At 58.7% G+C, this 17,682-nt stretch overlaps 1 protein-coding gene across 3 annotated transcripts; it reads right to left on the reverse strand.

Moving 5' to 3' along the window:
- Nucleotides 1-869: 869 nt before the first annotated feature.
- LOC139680047 (tRNA (32-2'-O)-methyltransferase regulator THADA-like) lies at nt 870-14,507 on the reverse strand. 3 transcript variants are annotated; one of them, XM_071572295.1, is made up of 31 exons: nt 14,385-14,507; nt 13,584-13,761; nt 13,295-13,381; nt 13,025-13,052; nt 12,535-12,683; nt 12,220-12,342; nt 11,863-11,983; nt 11,472-11,623; nt 10,892-10,976; nt 10,476-10,612; nt 9,863-10,060; nt 8,784-9,480; nt 8,535-8,687; nt 8,333-8,442; nt 8,040-8,200; nt 7,617-7,783; nt 7,167-7,352; nt 6,467-6,618; nt 6,002-6,145; nt 5,721-5,825; nt 5,321-5,521; nt 4,910-5,060; nt 4,559-4,793; nt 4,177-4,416; nt 3,839-4,046; nt 3,515-3,721; nt 3,083-3,321; nt 2,694-2,876; nt 1,906-2,172; nt 1,605-1,810; nt 870-1,512 (listed from the first exon to the last, which is right to left on the reverse strand). In XM_071572295.1, exons 1-31 carry the CDS (start codon nt 14,486-14,488, stop codon nt 1,241-1,243), a joined length of 5,646 nt encoding a protein of 1,881 aa, XP_071428396.1. In that variant the 5' UTR covers nt 14,489-14,507; the 3' UTR covers nt 870-1,240. The 3 variants fall into 3 exon arrangements, with proteins under 3 accessions (XP_071428396.1, XP_071428397.1, XP_071428395.1); XM_071572296.1 differs by lacking the exon at nt 5,721-5,825; XM_071572294.1 differs by having other exon boundaries at nt 8,040-8,442.
- Between the last annotated feature and the right edge of the window lie 3,175 nt (nt 14,508-17,682).

The raw sequence follows: 17,682 nt of genomic DNA on the forward strand, positions 1-17,682 counted from the left end.
ATGTCACACTCAGCCATGACATCATGCCATGCAATGAGCTGCCACTGGCAAGCAACATGAGGATGGAGGCAGCATCCCTCCTGTGTGTCTGAGATCACTCACTGGAGCGAGCTGTGCAGGGTGACTCAGCTGTGTGCTGTGGTTTACAGACAGGAATTAAACAGACACACCCAACACCTGCACGTGGGCAATGGTGCTGGAGGGTGGCCAGTTCCAGCTGTGGGGCTTGGCAGCCCCCACTGGAGGGAGCAAGGCTGGGCTGGGTGGTGCTGGTGCCCTTCCCCACTCCTCTTTTGGCATGACCTGACCTCGCTGCTGGGGTCCCTGGTCCAGCCTTGGCTCGTGGTACCCCAGTCGGGTGGGAGGATGTGCTGTGCCAGGGCTGGCTCTTGCCAGGCTGGCTGAGGGTGTGCAGGCAAGAGGGAGCCCAAGGGGGCACAGCCCAGGGTCTGGTGGGAAGAAGGGGGCTAACCCTAACCCATCCCCAGGAGGAGCAGGCTGTCTCTGTCCCCACACTGGGGACTGGGGCCCTGGGCAGTCGCAGTACCTCCAGAAGACTATTAGGTGCTCAGCTCCCTGTGGAATTTATGATTTCCAAGAGGAGGTGTGGGGGTTCATGGAGCACTGCTGCCCAGGACTGGGGTTTCAGCCAGGCATTGGGTTGTCACGTGCCCATCAGCTGCCTGTGGCCATGAGCCAGGGTGGCCGCAGGGGGCTGGGAGAAGGGGGCTTAGGACTTGAGGCCCCCACTGCAGCCAGTGGCTGTTGCCTGTTTGCTGCCACTGGACGTGTTTGGCTCCTGCTGCCTGTGGCAGCTCCCTCTCATACCAGGCTCCTGGGCAGGGAAATTAAAGGGCTTCAACACTGGCAATGTTCTTGGCCTCTTTATTTGGGATGGAATCCCAGGTCAGCCATGAACCAAAACACTGGTTAAAAAAACAGGTGGTGGGAGTTGAGAAACACAAAGGGATGTGAGGGCTCTGGGGCGTGGGTCCCCTTGTGCCAGCCAGAGCTGAGGGCAGGGATGCCATTGGCACAAGCCAAGGTAAGGTGATACTGCACTGGAGTCCTCAGGTGGAGAGGTAGAAAACACTGGGAACAAAGTGAGTGTGTCCCACACTGGGACTCCCCTGAGTTACACCACCGAATGCACAGGTCTGGCTGGTGGCCAGAGAGAGCATGCAGCAAATTGAGGGATGTGACTGCATGGTTTTGTGTCACCACTGCATGTCTGGAGGTGTCAGGCAGTCCCAGATGGTGGTCCCAGCTCTCCTGGTGCATTGCCCTGGTTTGGCACAGGGATCAGCCCATGCTGCACTAGCAGCCCCTGCACCAGCTCCAGCTCCTGCTCCAGCTCCTGGGTGCCACAGTCCAGCCCTGGCACAGCAGTGGCACCTTCCCCCAACACCTGCAGCACCTGTACCACCAGCTGGGCCCTCACCAACAGGATGGCCATGGCTGTGTGGAGTTTGGCACAGCCCAGTGCCTTCATTCCCCAGTGGGGAGCAGTCCCTGTGGAGGGAGGGTGAAGGAGCCATGAGCATGGTGGGGCCCCCCAGGGCAGAGCTGGCCCCCTTGTCCTGGGGACTCCACTCTTGCCATACCTTGGCTCCAGCAGTCCTTGCAGTACCGCAGTTCCTGCAGCACACCAGGGCCTGTGGCTTCCAGCCAGTGCAGAGCCGAGGCACGGAGTGGACTGCCGGCTGGTGCCCTCTCCAGGAGCTGCACCAGGATGGGGAGCAGCTGCTGTGCCAGGACTGCTGGCTCTGCAAAGACGTTCGGTTCATCCTCCTTATACAGGCTGGCAGCTCTGGGGGGAAAGTCAAAGCATGAGTGAAGAAGCCAAGGGCTGGCCCCAGGGTACTCTGCACTCCTTCATACCAGCCCACAGGTCCAGCAGCTCACCTCTTGGCCTCCAGCTCCTCCACAATGCTTCTGAGATCCAAGATGGGGAGGTGCTCCAGCAGCGAGTTGAAGGTCTCAGGCTGTTCCCCAAAGTCTCCCAGAAGGAGCTGTAGGAGGCTCTGGAGCCCCATATTGTCCTGCACAAAGATGCAGCCATCTCGGAGTGGCTCCCTGGGGTTCTGGCGCAGGAGGCTGGCGAAACCCGAGGCCTCGTGCCGGACCTCCCGCTCCTCATCTTGCAGAAGGTGAATGGCCATGTTTATCAGCCTGGGAAAAGGGAAGAGAAGGGAAAGGAAGGATCCTGCATGTGCCAAAGCATCCCAGCCTGCCTGGAGGGAAGGGAAGGATGAGACCACACAGAGGAATGCTTCCCTATAAGGGACTTTTCTCCTGGACTGTGAAAGGCACAGCCACCACCCAAGTGCTTGCAGCTTGGGAGAGAAGGGACCTGAGGAACCCGGGGATTGAAGAACCCATCAATGTCATTAACTGCTCATAAGGGACTGGCTGGTTCTATTAAAATGCCACCCACACATTTTTTTTGTAGGGTGCCGGTGATTTTTGAATTTTGATTTTTTGAATGAGTGGAGTGCCAGTAATTTCTGAATGAGGGGAGCTTTCTTCTGTGCCCTTGAGTTTTTTGCAGGGCACACCTTTTGCAGTCAGTTAACCTGCAGCACCCTGGGGCTGGGGCTGAAGGGAGCGGTGCTGCCGGGAACGCGCTGCAGTCATGGGCAGCACCCCTTCTGCAAGTGCAGCCGTCTCCGGGGATGGGCTCAGGGACCTACCGCAGAGCCATGGGGACGAGGGCGAGCCGAGCGGCACGCAGGGATCGCCGCACCACAGCGGCCCCCGCTGTCCGCAGGGAGCGGGCAGCTGCCAGCCGCAGCACCTCGGACGAAGCAGAGCGGCTGCACTCCTCCAAAGCCGCACACCAGCGCTCCACCACCGTGCCGTCCTCATCCCAGAACCTGCCAGTGGCCAGGAGAGGAGACAGAATTCAGGCAAACCTTCCTGCTCCATCCTACGGACCAAAGCCCACCAGCTGAGCTGAGATTGCAGGACACAGGCACAAAGCAGTGATTTATCGGAGAGAAGTCATGGCTGTTTCCAGCAAGGACTGAGAAAGAATTTGCTGGGTAAGTCAGGCAGCTCCCCAGAAGCAGCAGGGACCTACGTGTGGGCAAGCAGCAGGCTAGCAGCACACAGTGCCTGGAAGAGGAGGTCGGGGCCAGGACACTCAGCCTCCACCATGTGCAGCAGCATCTCTAGGCATGCTGCCCAGGAGCCCTGGAGCTTATGAGAAGCTTCCTGAGACCATGATGAGGGATCTCTGTAAAGATGCAGCAAAGCCTCAAGGTACAATCTCAGGAACTCTTTGTCCCTTCTCTCTCGCAGCACCGACCGCAAGCTCTCCTAGTTAACAATGGGAAAGAAGGTACTTGGTTAGTGGTCCCAGCACTGTGGGGTGTCAACCAGGCAAAGGCCCCACACCCACCCTCAGCCTGGGGAGCACTGTGACTGTCAGTGATGGGACCTCAGGGATCTCATCTGCGTGGTGCACTGGGCACCCCCTGCTTAACTTGGTGACTTTTGAGCCTTGTCATACCAGCAATGTCAGTCCAAGAGCCTTCTCCAGCTCTTTGCATGTTTCACCCTCCCCAGCAACCACCCAGCTCAGGACAGCCAGCTGGACATCAGGATTGGGCTGCTGGAGCAGCGAGCAGACAGCAGCAATCTGCTCACTGTCCGCCAGCCGAGCTGCTGAGCTGCACATGAAGTGGGCCATGGTTTGGTGGAGAACAGCCAAGCCAACCTGCAGAAAAAACAGAATTCCCATACTAGTGCTCAGCCTCGAGTGAGGGGTTCCCGCTCTGCCCAGGCTCACTGCCAGTCCAGCCATGGCTGTGATTTTCCTGGCAGGCAGTGGTACCTGTGGCTCGGCAGGAGGGAGGCTGCACAGCTCAGCACTGATGGTGTCACAGATGTGCTGGGCAAAGCCAGGGCTGAAGGATGTGGGAAGAAGGGCAAGGACCTGGAGAAAGGCGGCACGGACGAGTGGGCAGCGCTGGGCAGGGGTGAGCAGCCAGCCCCGCGCCTCCAGCTGCAGAGCCACAGGGCGCAGCACCTCAGCTGACAGCCTGCAGGGAGACACGGCCTTACCATGGGGCACAGTGCTGAGCTGGGTGCCCTTCTATGGCCAAAAAGCTGTGCCTTGGCACACAGTGACCACTGGGGCTGCAGATGGGGGGATAGCCTGGCCCCACTCACCCCCCAGTGCCCGTGGCAGAGGCAAGCAGTGCCCGCATCTGCAGCAGGTGCCCATGGACAGCATTGTGCGAGTGGATCCATCCGGGTGCCATGGGGAGCTGCTCGGCAAGCTGCAGGAGGAGCCCACGCCGCCGGGGCGGTGGAACAACAGGAACCAGTGCCTTGGCAGCCATTGCTCGCACGGCGTAGATGGGGCTCTCTGCCAGCCCCAGCAGCGGCCCCAGGAAGGGAGCAGAGGGGCTGTGGAGCAAAAAGGTACCCTGTGGTGATGCTCTAGTCAGAGCAAAATCCGCTGAGAGCCAGGGCCAGCCCCAGCACCACAGGAGCCCCTTCCAGTGCAGCAGCCCTTGGCCAAGGCAGAGCATCCCCACTGCCCCCATACCTGCTAGGGCCATCAGCACCAGGATGCAGCTGGGCCAGCAGGGTGAGGATGGCGTGGAGTGCGGGGTGCAGGCGGGGCCCTCCTGGCATGGGTCTTGTGGCCTCCCCAAGCTCACCCAGCAGCACAGTGCCCAGCTTTGGGTGCTGCCCGAGGAAGGCATGCAGGCTCAGCCCCTCCGCCGGGCAGCCCTCCCCATGGCTCCGCGGCTGCCCCAGCAGCCGGGATGTGAGGGCACCTGCAGGGACAGAGAATGCAGCGTCAGGTCCCATCCAGCCCTGCCCAGCCCTCTGTGCTTCACCCCAGCCATGCTCTGAACCCTGGGGTTATGGGGATCTCTCCATCAGTACTCACTGAAGAGCTGGATGGCCGCGTTCCTCATGGCCCAGCACGGTGAGCCCAGGCCCCGCAGTGCCAGGGCCATCATGGGTGTGGCGTGGCACAGCACCGCACTGCCCAGCCCTGCGCCACGGACCAACGTCTGCAGCACGTGGAGGGCACACACCTGGGGAGAGCACGGGGCTCAGCATCACTGTGCAGGGGGGGCTCTCACTTCCATGTGGTGGGAAGATGGTGGGAAAAGGGGTTGTCAGCTCTTGGGCTGCTGGGCTGGGCAGCATGGCCAGGGCTGTGGGGTTTTGCTCACTCTGAGGTTGCCATGCCCAGCACAGGCTCACACTGGGTACCCAGCGTGTCCCTTCAGGGCACCTTGTGGAGATCACCCCATCTGCAACAGGCTGCAGCAGCCAGGAGCCTCATGCTGACCTGTGGGAGGTCAAGGGTCTGGTCCCAGTCCTGTGGCAGTGCCGTGGTGGCCAAGGCCAGCAGTGTCTGGATGCAGCAGGTCAGCAGTGGCCGTGCCTGCGCCGGGGCCTCTCCGCTGACGATGCAGAGGAAGAGCATGGGGAAGCCGGCGGCACGGCGCGTGATGGAGCTGCTCCGGGGTCCACTCAGCGCTTCCAAGCCCTGACAGAGAATCCAAACCCACTGAGTTACAGCTGGAGACCCGCTGCATGGAGCTGGCACCCACCCTGCAGTAAGGGCACCAGCTGTACCACATCTTGGCTGTCAGAAGGGTGCTTGCCCCAGGGGGTAGAGACACAGGGAAATGATTGTGGGGCTCCCTGGGGCATGGGGGAAACAAGGGACACAACGAGCACAGTACCTGCTCCAGCACGGCCCGTGGGATGGCCTGCAGCTCCACATCTGGGTGGTTCAGCAAAGCAGCACAGAACTTGGTGAAGCCCATGCTGCAGCCCTCCACTGCTCCCTGGGGCAAAGCAGTGTCAGGCCCCTGCACCCCAAAGGCTGCACCCCACAGCCCCAGAAACCTCTTTGCAAAGGGGAAGAAGAAAGCGAGAAGACATGATGGTGCAGGGACACGACATGTTTGGCACTGGGGTTTCCAGCTGGAGGGGTGGGCAAGGGGTCAGGACATGCTCTTACCCAGTGCCGGCAGCGCAGCAGGATTTCCTGGAACACCCTGGAGGCCACCTGCAGGGTGGGGAGTGGCAGCAGGGGGTCCGAATTGGCAGGCAGTGCAGGGGCCAGCAGCAGCTCAGCCAGGCCCCCCAGGAGCAGCCCAATCTCCTGGGAAGAAGAGGAAAGTCAGCAAGACTGGCCAAGAGGAGGAGAAGCTGCAGCTCTGCCACAACTGGGGGCTGTCAGTGTCTGGGAACCAGCGTGGGCTTCTCAAGGGCAGGCAGGGAGGAGCTTTTGGGAAGGCTGGTGGTTGCATCTTCCCTGGAGGGGGCTGAAGACTTAATGTGGAAGCTCTGAGTAAGGACACATTCCCCCGCGTTCATCCTCAGCAAGGGTAAATGCCCCAAGGGGAGGTGAAGAACCCAGCAGCTGTGCTGGATGATGAGTGCCATGCCAGGCTGCCCCAGTGCCATGGGGAGGGATCCCGACCTTCACTGTCACCCAGCAACACGTCAGGATCAGGCTGTGCTCCTCTGACAGGAGGACTGAGTCTCCCTCCTCTTCCTCCTGCTTCTGGTCCTTCCCCAGCATGATGAGGGAGCCAATGGCATTCCCCATCTCTGCAAATGATGGGGCAGCAGCTGCAAAAGGGAAAGCCTTGTCTGAGCAGGGTGGCGTGAGTCAGTAGGAGGGGGATGCTGCTGGGGTTCAAGGGGACCAAGAGACCCCTGTCTGTCCCCCAGTGGGTCCTGCGCTGCCAAGTGCCCCCACTCAGTTGCACTTTGCCCACTGCTCTTTCTAAGCCATTTCTGTGAGGACCTCACCAGCCCCTGCTCACCCAGCTGCTTCCATCTTGCAGGTGCCTTGCTGCTTCTGGAAGGCTTTTGCCTCTACTGCTGCTGCTGCTCTCCCATGCAGTTAAGGGAGGGACCCAAAGCCAGGCACCAGCCATTCTACTTCTGCAGCTTCCAGGATCCTCTGCCCAACACCTGAAGCATCCAGGTGTCCTGCTTTGGACCTCACTCCCTGGCCAACCTTCTGTGCCTGGCCCCACCACTGTCCCCTGCTAGAGACACTGAACCCAAAGCAACTGTGTTCACCCAGACTGGAGGGCTGCTGGGTCAGGGATGGCTGTGATGGAGGTCTCAGTTGTTCCCAGGGCTGGTTGCTCCCACAGGGACATGCTCACCTTGCTCACTGGCACCGAGGCCTTGCTGGCTCTGCAGAGCACCCAGGAGGAAGGAGGTGATGTCTCTCACTGTGGTCATGAGGCGGGTGAGGAGCTCCTGCCAGCTCTGTGCCAGCTCTGCTGCCTGCATGGAGACGGCCACCTCTGGGACCTGGAGAAGGCACCTCCGCAGGGCTGCGATGGCTCCTGCAGAACACCCACCTCTGGTCACCACAGTGCCAGCACAGCCCTGGCTCTCCTGCCTGAGCCTGCAGCTGACATAGGTCACAGGCAGGGGAACGAACAGGTGAGGGGCATGTTAGGCAGGGGAGTGGCAATGCAGGAAAGCTGAGGCAACGATGTGGCACCAGCACATGTGGCTTCAGTGCTGCCTGTACAATCCCTGCCTGCCCTGATTCCCAGGGAGATGCTGCAGGCTCTGCCCACTGCTCTGCCAGCCTGGGGCCATACCGTGCATCGGTGCAGTGGCTGCTGCCCGCAGCAGATCCTGATGTGCCACTGTGTACTGGGCTTGCAGCACATGGAGAAGGTGCTGGGCGAAGCACAGCCCTCGGTTGGGCAGCGTCAGGGCTGCTTCGGCCTCCAGGGCCAGGCTCTTCATGGTGCTACTGTCTGACCTGGGACAAGAGGCAGACACTGCAGTGAGGACCAGGGAGTGTCCTGCTCATTTTGTTGCTGAGGTTCCTTCCTTCCCTGGTGCAGGCTCCTGTACCCCAACCCTCCTCAGCTCCCCCCTGCAAGGCTGTTGCAATCAGTAGCCATTGCTGCCCTGATCTATAAACACAGACTGGTGAGGCACCAGTGCTGCCAGTGTGCTCTCAGAGGGTCTTGTGCCACCACAGGGAGGGGAAGGGGGAGGCCAGGAGCTCATACTTTTGTAGGATAGTCTTCATCAGCACAGCTCCAGCTTCAGCCTCCTGCACTCGGGGGCTGCTCAAGGCATTCTGGGCCAGCTGGAAGAGAGCCAGGGCTATGGGCTGCGGGAATGTAGCAGGGAAGTAGTGGACAAGCAGCTCTGAGGCCAAGTCTCTGATCTGCCACGACAGAGAAGAGGTGGGGGAAGGTGGGACATGGGAGGAGGGCTTCCCATGGTGGCTTCCCCTCTGAGCCTGCTCAAGGCCAAGGCAAGCATCTTTATGGCCTCCCCTTGTCTTGACAAGGCTCACCTCGTTAGTGCTGTCCTGCAAGCAGCTCAGCAGTGCCAACAAGTTGGGCTGGGAGAAGAAGTCCCAGCAGCCACTCTGCCTGGCATAGCTCAGCAGCGTGGCCATGGTCCCTGTGGTGGGAACATGGGGCAGTGGGATGGGATTGTCAGGGATCATCCCTGCAGCCAAGGGGTGATACTCCAGGCAGGTTTCCCATACTCACGTGGGGGCTGGCCTTTCTTCCTATCAGGGCTCCAGGTGTCTGTGCAGGTCTCCAAAACAGCAGCCAGGAGGAGCAGAGCCGTCTTCTTCCTCTGGTAGTTGGAGCCTGGGCTGAGTGAGGTGATGCTGAGCTGCAGCAGCCATTCCACAAAGCCTGCAGGCAGAGAGCATGGCATCGAGGGATGCTGGGGTGGGCACCCACGTGTGAATGCCCTGGGGCTGTGGTGGAGGTGCTGGGTGGCCGCCTCACCTACTGCCTGGGCAAGCTGCCCAGCTCCCTGGCCCAGCTCGGTGCCTCGTGGTGCCTTCCCTCGCAGCTGGGCCAGCGAGCTGTCGCGCAGCCGGACCAGCGCCTTCCGCACCGCTGCCTGCAGCAGCTGCCGGAACGAGGAGGAGTCGCAGTTGAGGTTGAGGGGCAGGAACTCCCGCAGCAGCTGCATCTCAGTGCTCGAGAGGGGCTGGTTAGTGCTGGGGCTGCAGCAGAGGAGCCCCAGTGCTGCCAGTCGAATGCCCTCCTCACGGGCGCCCAGGCAGCAGCAGAGCCGTTCCAGCGCCTTGTCCCGCAGTGGCAGGGCCCCTGCCACGCTCTTCTGTGCCTTCAGCAGCAAGACCCAAGCCCGGAGTGACGCTGTGTCCTGGCCACCAAAGTGGTTGAACAGTGGCACCTGGGTGGCCGGGAGCTGCCGAAGGGTCCAGGCGAGGAGGTGGTTGGCAGCGTTGCTCTGCAGGATGGGCAGGGGGGAGCGGAGGGCCTGGGAGAGCAGGGGTAGCCAGCACAGTGCCCAGTGCTCTGCCAGAGCCGCCTCTGTGCCCTGCTGCCCATCCTGCCACTCGCTGCACTGCTGCATCACCAGGACCTTGTAGACCTCGGCAGCTGCAGGACACAGGTGGTTGGTGGAGAGGCAGCTCAGGAGGTGCTGTGGGAGCTCTGGGTAGGCATCCAGCACCTGGGAGAAAGGCAGGTGACCCTCATCTCCCTGTCCGGCTGAAAGATGCATATGGTGGGGACAGTTATGGGTACAGACCACACTGCAGTCACACCTGGCACTGAGCACCTCTGGTACCCCAAGCTGCTTTTGGCCAACTTTTGGGGGGCACCAACAGGCATAGCCTCCCATCCCACTGGCACTCTCCATGGATGCACTATTGTAGCTCACTATCTGAGTGATATTATCCCTTGGGTGACGCTAAAACAGTCCCCCTGGGTGGGAAGGCTGCCTGCCTGCACAGCTGAGCTAGGAACAAGGTAACAGGCAGTGGACAGAAGCTGTGTCACCCCGGCAGAGGAGCCAGCTGGGACCAAGCCTCTCTGTCCCCCACCCTCCCTACCTGCTGGCTGCCCATGTAGGGAATGATGGCACACAGAGGCACATATCTCGCTTTAATCTGCCATGGCATTGAAACCACCCTCTGCAGTATCTGCTGGTAGAGGGACCTCTCCTGGTCCTGGAAGTGCTGGCACTCAAGGTGGTAGATCTTCAGGAGCAGTTGGAAGGAGCTGTGGATGAACTCAGACACCCCTTCCACCTGTGGAAAAAGGACGGCAAACAGGGAAGGTTAAGGTGGTCTCCTTCTCCAGTTGTGCTTTTCCATGGCTGTGGACTTTCAGTACTGGGTGGTAATCCCAGGGTTAGGAATTGGGGACATGGGCATGGCAGGCAGTGAGCCTGTAGTGTGGACAGGCTGGAACTGTGCAGGCGGATGCTGCTCTAGGGCAGGTGAAGCACCAGGACAAGGCCCTGAAGAGCCTGTGTGTGACAAGTGCCACACTGTCCCCAGAGTGGGTGCCCCTGTCCTGGCAGCCGCAGGCAAGGGGCTGTATTCGGCTGATGGAGCTGAAATAGGCAGGGGTGTGTTATGGGCTGGGGACAGCAGCTGCACTGGGTGAAGGAAGGGCTGTTCCTGACTGTCATGGCATGGCCCTGTGGTGCCCTGGCCTTACCGGGGTCTCAGCATTGTCCCACAGCAGCTGGGTGACCTTCTGGAGGAGCTGGGTGTCCTGGGCCAGGATGCGGGTCCCCATCAGGTGCCAGATGGCAGGAAGGCTCTCCCGCAGGCGCTGCAGCCACAGGGCACAGGCTGCCAAAGCAGAGAGCTCTGCTTCAGCCCTTGCCCCCAGACTCGCCTGTGGCAGAGCCAGCAATGGGCTGCGGGCTTAGGGACCCCACTAGGTACATGAGAGCCTGAAAGGATTAGTGTCCATGGGGCTGGAGCAGAAATTAACAGGACTTTCCAAACCAGATATCAAGATCCAGAAAAGCATCTTCCCTAAAGATGAAGCACAGGAAAGCTTTGTGCATCACAAGAACAGCAAACCTTTCAAACCTCCCCACTATGGCAGGGAGGTTCATCTCCTACCTTGGAAGCAGTAATAGTGGCAGTTCTTCTGCTCCTTGGTCAAGGCACACACAGCAGGAAAGACCACATCCAGCAGCAGACAGGCCTGTGGGAGCACAGCAGCTCAGGAGTGGGCAGGTGCACGTGTGGGCTTTCCAGGGTGAGCAAACCCTGCTATGAGACATGCAGGTAGAGCACTGCCTGGTTCTCCTGTTCTTAGAGCAGCTTACTGCTCACTTTCACTCCTTGTCTGAAAGTCCTGCGGACTTGGGAGAGGCTGGAGATGGGCAGAGCTGGAGGCTGTGCTCTGCAGGGGCAAGTGTTTCTGCATTTCATGCCGTGGGACACTTGGCTTGTGCAGGTGCTACTTCTGACACTGCTTGGCTTCTCAGCCTTCCAGAAGAGGGAAATCCCTACTCAGAAGTCTTTGGAAAAAGCAGGTTCCTGGCTAACTCACTGCGCTCAGCAGGATGCATGGAGCTGCTGGTGTGGAGCAGGGCAGCCTGGCTATGTCCCCCAGGGATCCACAGCCCTGTCAGTGAGTGTGAGCTCTCTCCAAGGGCTCTCCCAAGCCCTGGCCTCTGGATTTGAGCTCTCCTACCTTGTTGGGGAAGTCTTCCAGCTGGCAGCTGAGGATGTCTGTCTTGCAGCATGTCAGCAAACCTCTGTTGAGCACCAGCTTCTCCAGCCCATCTGGTTCCAGGACAGGGGGAACCTCCACCGCCAAATGCCCAAACTTCAGCTCCCCAGTGCCTGGTGGAAAATGGCTGCATTGTGTGGCAGGAAGGTGGCAAAGCCAAATGCTGCTCTGAGACCAACTACCCTGGCTCATCCCAGAGTGGCCATGGGAGATGGCTGGAGACACCTGGAGGTCCTGACCCTGAGACACAGACACAGCAACAGAGTCTGGCCTAGCACCAGCCTGTCCCCTCACACCCAAACACTCTTGTCACCCTTTAGAGGCCATCCCCAGCTCAAGATGCAGTACACACCTTGGTTGGGGAGCTGGAAGAGTGTCAGGACGGCGCTGGCCCCACGCTGGGGCTGTGGGGCTGTGTTCACCAGCATGCTCAGGGCTGTGCCTGCCAGCAGCCTCGTGTCCTTGTTCAGGGCCTGGACTCACAGGGGAGGCAAAGGCACAACTCAAAACACCATTTAAGACCAAACCCCATTGAACTGCCTCCTCCATGGCTGTGTAGGCAGCTACACAGGATCCCTCAGACATGCCAGACACTGGGCTGTCCCTGCAGGCTTCCCCTGGGGAGGGGAATAGGGAAAGCACCTGGGAAGGATGGCATTGCTCTGCTCCTTGGGACAGGCAGCTCCATCCCTCCCAGGGCCTTACGCACCTTCCCCCATGCCACCTCCAACAGCAGTCCCAAGAGGCTCTGCAGGGTCTCACTTTTCTCCATGGCACTCCACACCAGAGGGGCCACGTCCTTTGGCAGGGCCTGGAAGAGCTGGAGGCAGGCCTGGAGGAGCAGGAGGGATGAGTGCCACAGGGATGGCTATCAGTGTCCCTCATCTCTGAAAAAGCAGCAATGCCCCAGGAATGGCCATTCAAAGTGGCTCAGTGTGCCACATCCCTCCCGGACACTGCTGCCAGTGCCCAGCCAGTCCTCGCAGGTACTGATCCTTGCCCCGCTCCAAAATCCAGCTCTTACCTTGATGCCCAGGTAGCCCCACGTGGTGCCAGGTGCGGGCTGGCTCTGCAGCACCCAGCGCAGGGTGGTGACCAGGCGCTGCAGCAGCAGGGCCAGGTTCTGCCGCCAGTGCTGCCGGCCCAGGCTGCTCTCCTCCAGGAACATGCAAACTGAGAGCGAGAGGATGGCATCAGCCCCCAGCCCTCCTGGCACTGGGCTCACAGCCAGCCCTGCCCCCCCCCAGTTCAGCCAAGGGCTGCAGTGCTGGTAAGAGAGGTGAGAATGGGGCAGGGATGTAGAGGGTGCTTTGGCTTGTCTGGTTTCCAGCTGTCCCAGGTGGCTGGCAGAGAATTTGATGCTTCTGGGACCGCTGCAGAGATCCCATGGATGTGGTTGAGCCCCGTTCCCCCTCCCGCGAGTGCAGAGGACCCAGTCTGGGTGGGCAGGGGATGTCTTGTGATTGGTGGTGTGGGTTGGAGAAGCTCCCATAGAGCAAGGAACAGAGACTGACCTGACTGAAGGTCCCCAGGAGATAGCACCTGTAGGGGCAGAAGGACAGCTTGTCCCACCTGATGACATGCTAGGCCTTAGTGCCCTGGACAGGAGAATCCCACCTGTACCAGAAGCTGCCCCAGGGATGAGCAAAGAGTTGATGTGATGGGCAGCCACATGTTGCCAGCTGCAACCAAAGGCAAATCCCCAGAATGGTGAGAAGTGAAGTGAAGGACCTGTGTCACACAAGGTCTCCAGCCAAGCTACCACACAACTGGGGTTCTCTCACCTCTCCCTGCAGTGCCAGGCCCGCCAACAGTGTGTCCACCTCCTGGGCCAGCAGGGCTTCCTTTCCCACCGCCAGCTGGGTCACCATCTGCCGAGAGACACCCCGAGTCAGCCCAGACCCCCAAGACATATCAGTTGCAGAGTGCTGCCAGGAGAGCCTGCCACATCTCCAGCAAGGATGCTCTGCTCCAGAGCTGTGAAAGTGGTGGGCAGAGCCAGCAGAGACCACCATTTGCACCTATGGCCAACAGCTGCTCTGAAGTCGCAGCCCAGCCAATTGCTTTACAGACCTGTTCCAGTTTCTGGAAGCAGCTGGAGCTGCTGGTTGCCTCCATCTGGAAAGCCAGGACACAGCGGAGCAGGGGCCGTGCCTCTGCCTCACCCAGCACCTGCAGACCCTCACTCAGAACCTGTGTCAGCAGGAGAGCCTCCTCCAGGTGCTTCTCTTTGCATCTCTTGGCAGTACTCCTGGAACAGGGCAGGGATTAGGGTGAAGATACCCTGAGTCAGTGGACGTTGCAGTGAAGGGGATACTCTGGGTTGGTGGAGTCTGGGATGGGGGTGTTTCAGTTCAGTGTGGATTGGGGTGGGGGTGCCACAGCTTAATTTGGATGGGGGTAGTGGTGCCCCACCGTGGTAGGTGTGAGGATTGGAGTGCCCAGCTGGTGAGGTTCCTCTCTTCCAACTACACTCAACATTGCACTGGGGGGAAAGGGGTGAGGAAAGCAACACAAACTCCTCAAAAGTCAGAGCCTGCAAGGCCTTGGTGGGGCGGGGGTTGGTGGGGTGGCGCAGAGGACATGAAAAATCCTTAAGACTGCTGCCCTGCTGCTGCAGAGCAGGCTGGAAGGGAATGGGGGCACGTGGGGGTGGCTCGAACCCCTTGTCGGGCACCGACCTCTCACACTCCCTCCCTCCCGACCCGCGCCGGGGGATGCTCGGGGGGATGTCGAGATCCGTGCCGGGGGATGCTCGGGGGGATGCCGAGACCCGCGCCGGGCGGCGCACGGGGGCTCCACACCGGCGGTTCCCCGGTGGACCGGTAGCCGCGGGGATACCGGGAGCTCCTTCCCCGGGGCCCGTTGTCTTACCCCGCGAACTGGCGCAAGCAGCGCAGGCAGGACAAAACCGTCGGGGCGATGCCCAGCGCCCCGTAGAAGGCAGCACAGGCCTCCGCCTCCCGCTCGGCGCCCATGGCCGGCAGCGCCCGCACCGCAGACCATAGAGCTCGAGCGGGCTCCGCCGTGCTCAGCGGCCCCCCCTAGCGCTGCTCCCCGGCCTGCTGCGCTCCTCCGGGCTCCTCCGGGCTCCTCCGCGCTCCCCCGCGCTCCTCCGGGTTCCCCCGCGCTCCTCCGGGTTCCCCCGCTCTCCCCCGCGCTCTTCCGGGCTCCACCAGGTTCCCCCGGGCTCCTCCGGGTTCCCCCGGGCTCCCTCGCGCTCCTCCGGGTTCCCTCGCGCTCCCGGGAGCGCTGCCCGCTAACAGGGATGCGGGCGAAGCCGAAACCTTGTCCTATCCTGGATCCACCGCCGGCTGCGTGGCAGGAATCGAAAAGCATCCTTGTCCCAAACTGTCAGTTAAAAACGAGAGGGTCCAGAATGGCCAAAACCAGGGAGCTGGTGCTGCCTGCAGAGCACAGAGGGATTCAGTCAGTGCGAGGTAGTGTGAGATTTCTGAAATACCAACTGCAATGCTTTGGGGTGAAATAGTTGTCTGGTTCCACCGTGGTTTGTTACAGAAGTTTGGCACCCCACAGTCCTCCTGCTACACCATGGGTACCATCTTTGGTAGCCAACATCACTACTGGTAGCCTCCCTAATAGCCAACATCCCTACTAGCCAGCATCCTTAGCAGCATCACTAATAACACTAATACCCAGCGGAGAGATGTCACTTCTTCCTGTGGAATGAAATAGCCTTTAGAGAGAAACAGACTTACAACACTAGATGTTAGTTATCAAATCCAAATGATTTTATTTAACTTCTCTTTGTGTGCTGGCATAGGTTGAACTATTTTAGTAAGCATGATTTTAAGATGACCTTTAAAGGTACCTTCCAAACCAAACCATTCCATGACTCCAAAATTTCTGAGTTTTTTAATAAAACATCGTTTTAACACCTGACTAACTCATCCCACTGAATTTCGGCTATCCAGAAAGTGCTTCTTGGTCTGGACCTTGAAGGATTGTTTTTACCCTGGGTTGTTTCTCATACCTCAGTTGTGGCACTGGGGTGAGTGTTGGGCACTGGCTGCTGATGCCACTGGATGAACCAGTGGCACAGACAGCCCAGGAAAACTGGCTGGGATGCACCAGTGGCTGCACTGGGTGGCCAGGAGGATGCTAAGATGTGGCTCTCTGGGTGAGAACTGAGCTTGGAGATGGAAAGCACCCAGTCTGCAGTTTTTGGCAACATTTGTCAGCAGCATCCATCTTTGTTCTGCTTTGGAAACCAGTCTGGAAGGCCAAATCCAGCCAGCGGTTCAGGTTTGTCCTGACAGCTGCCAGCATCAACCAGGGAAACAGCCCAGGATTTGTCCCAGGTAAGCCAGAGCAGTGCAGGAGGAGGTCACATCCCTCAGTCCTGATTCTCTGTTCCCTGAGCACCACGGCCCCCCCACAGAGGTGATGAGGGAAAGGGGAGAAATGCTGCCAAATCAGAGCTCCCACAGGTGCCAGCACCCAGGCCAGGGCAAGGCGGAGGAGGGTGCTCCCTTGTTGTAGGATTTCCAGTGCTCCTGTTCCCATCCCCTTGTGCTGCTGGCAGAAAGGAGGGGCAAGGGAGGGAAAGGGGGATTTTTTTCTTGTTTCACCATAGGAAGGATTTTCAAACCCTATAAATTCACTTTTGACAAGTGAACAGCTAAAGCAGATTAACCTTTTTGCTAATCCTCTATAATGGCTTTGGAATCTCCTTAACCAATAAGAAAACGATAAGAGCCTGTTTCTTTTCTTTTTATCTATATCTATATTGTCCTCTCTTGTCTGCATTTTTTTCATTCTTGTTTTATTTTCCTTTCCTTTTCTAATATGAAATAGCCCAGCGATCCTATCTCCCAGAGGCTCAGTAAACAGAACACAAAAAAATCCCTTTCCTTTATTCCTCTCTGGTAACAGGATGCAGAGAAGTGTCTGCCGATTGGGATTTGATTACCAGCAGCTATCAAAAGTCTCTTTGTTAGATCTGGATCCCAAATCCCATAATTCTTTGATAAAAGAAGTATTACCAGTCCATTTTCTCAAGTGAAAGGTACGAGGGGAATGAAAGAAAGCAATCAGCGGAGATCCTAATAGGCTAAGTGCATGTGCTGTGGCAAGGCAGGGCTGGGCTGGGGAGCCCAGGGAAAGGGGTCCTTTGTTAAGAATGGGGAAGGAGAATTAATCTGCTTCAGGCATATGATTATTACAGCCAAGAGCAGAAATAGTCAGATCCTCCACCTGCCCATGACACATCCCAGCTCACCAGGCCTACACTCTCTCTGGACCAGCACAGTGTGGGGAGCAGCACCTGGCCCCACATCCCCATTCTGTGCCAGTGTTTGAGTATGTGCATAAAATCTGGGAGCAGTTTGCAATGATCCCTGACTCCCTCTTGGGAGCACTGCCACCTTGGCAGGGCAACAGTGAACAGACTGGGCAGTTACAAAGGCATCTCTCTCTCAAACCTACATCAAACATGCAAAGATTCGTGGAGCATAGTTATGATCCATTTTATATCATCAGAGCAGCTGAAGGAGAGGCAAATACAGGGATGGAATTAAAAATAACGATTTGGTTTTAAGTGAGTCACAGGTAGGATAGTTACAGGGCATCTCTTCCTAGCACTGGGATACCTCTGAGGTGAGGAAGGGCTGGCAGCAAGCAGGGACAAGGAGAAAAGAAGGGGGACTGAGAGGGGGCTGTCCTGGGGACTGGCTGTCAGCTCTGCACGATGCCAGAGGCATTGCTGGGCTGTTCAAGGTGAGGACCTTTGATGTGTGGTGGTTTCACAGCACCCACCTGTTTGTCTCCTTGCTGTGCCATAAATGAAACTGGTAACTTCTCTCCCCTGCAAAGAAATACCGAGTGGGAGAGCTTTCCCCATGCGAGCTCCTGAGGCCTTGCTTTAAACTGCACCATGGGCAAGAGAACTTGGGTTTAAACTTTCCCAAGTAACCTGAGCTCAACCACATCTTCTTTACTTTATTCCCAGCTACTTGTTTCAATTAGAAACCGAAGATACACGATGTTCTCTCTCCTTCTGTGGACTGTATCTGCCAGGCCTTGCTGTTTGCCCTTGGAAGGGTTGTAGCCAGACGTCCCCTCCCATCCTGAGTCACTGCTCCTGGCTGTAGCCTCGGCCCAGTTTCTCTGGCTGGACAGAAGCTGGGAATTGAAGTGCCTTTGGGGAAGC

This window comes from Pithys albifrons, chromosome 17, assembly GCF_047495875.1.
Source record: "Pithys albifrons albifrons isolate INPA30051 chromosome 17, PitAlb_v1, whole genome shotgun sequence".
Taxonomy (NCBI): Eukaryota; Metazoa; Chordata; class Aves; order Passeriformes; family Thamnophilidae; genus Pithys; species Pithys albifrons.

Bases quoted from the DNA above. Each gene is read 5' to 3' on its own strand.
- LOC139680047 (XM_071572294.1), bottom strand. From the start codon at position 14,488: ATGGGCGCCGAGCGGGAGGCGGAGGCCTGTGCTGCCTTCTACGGGGCG. The intron at 13,382-13,583 runs GTCTGTAAAGCA...GTCTCTCGGCAG, and splicing joins GCTTCCAGAAACTGGAACAG to ATGGTGACCCAGCTGGCGGT. The intron at 8,443-8,534 runs GTGAGTATGGGA...TTCCCACCACAG, and splicing joins GAAGAAAGGCCAGCCCCCAC to GGACCATGGCCACGCTGCTG.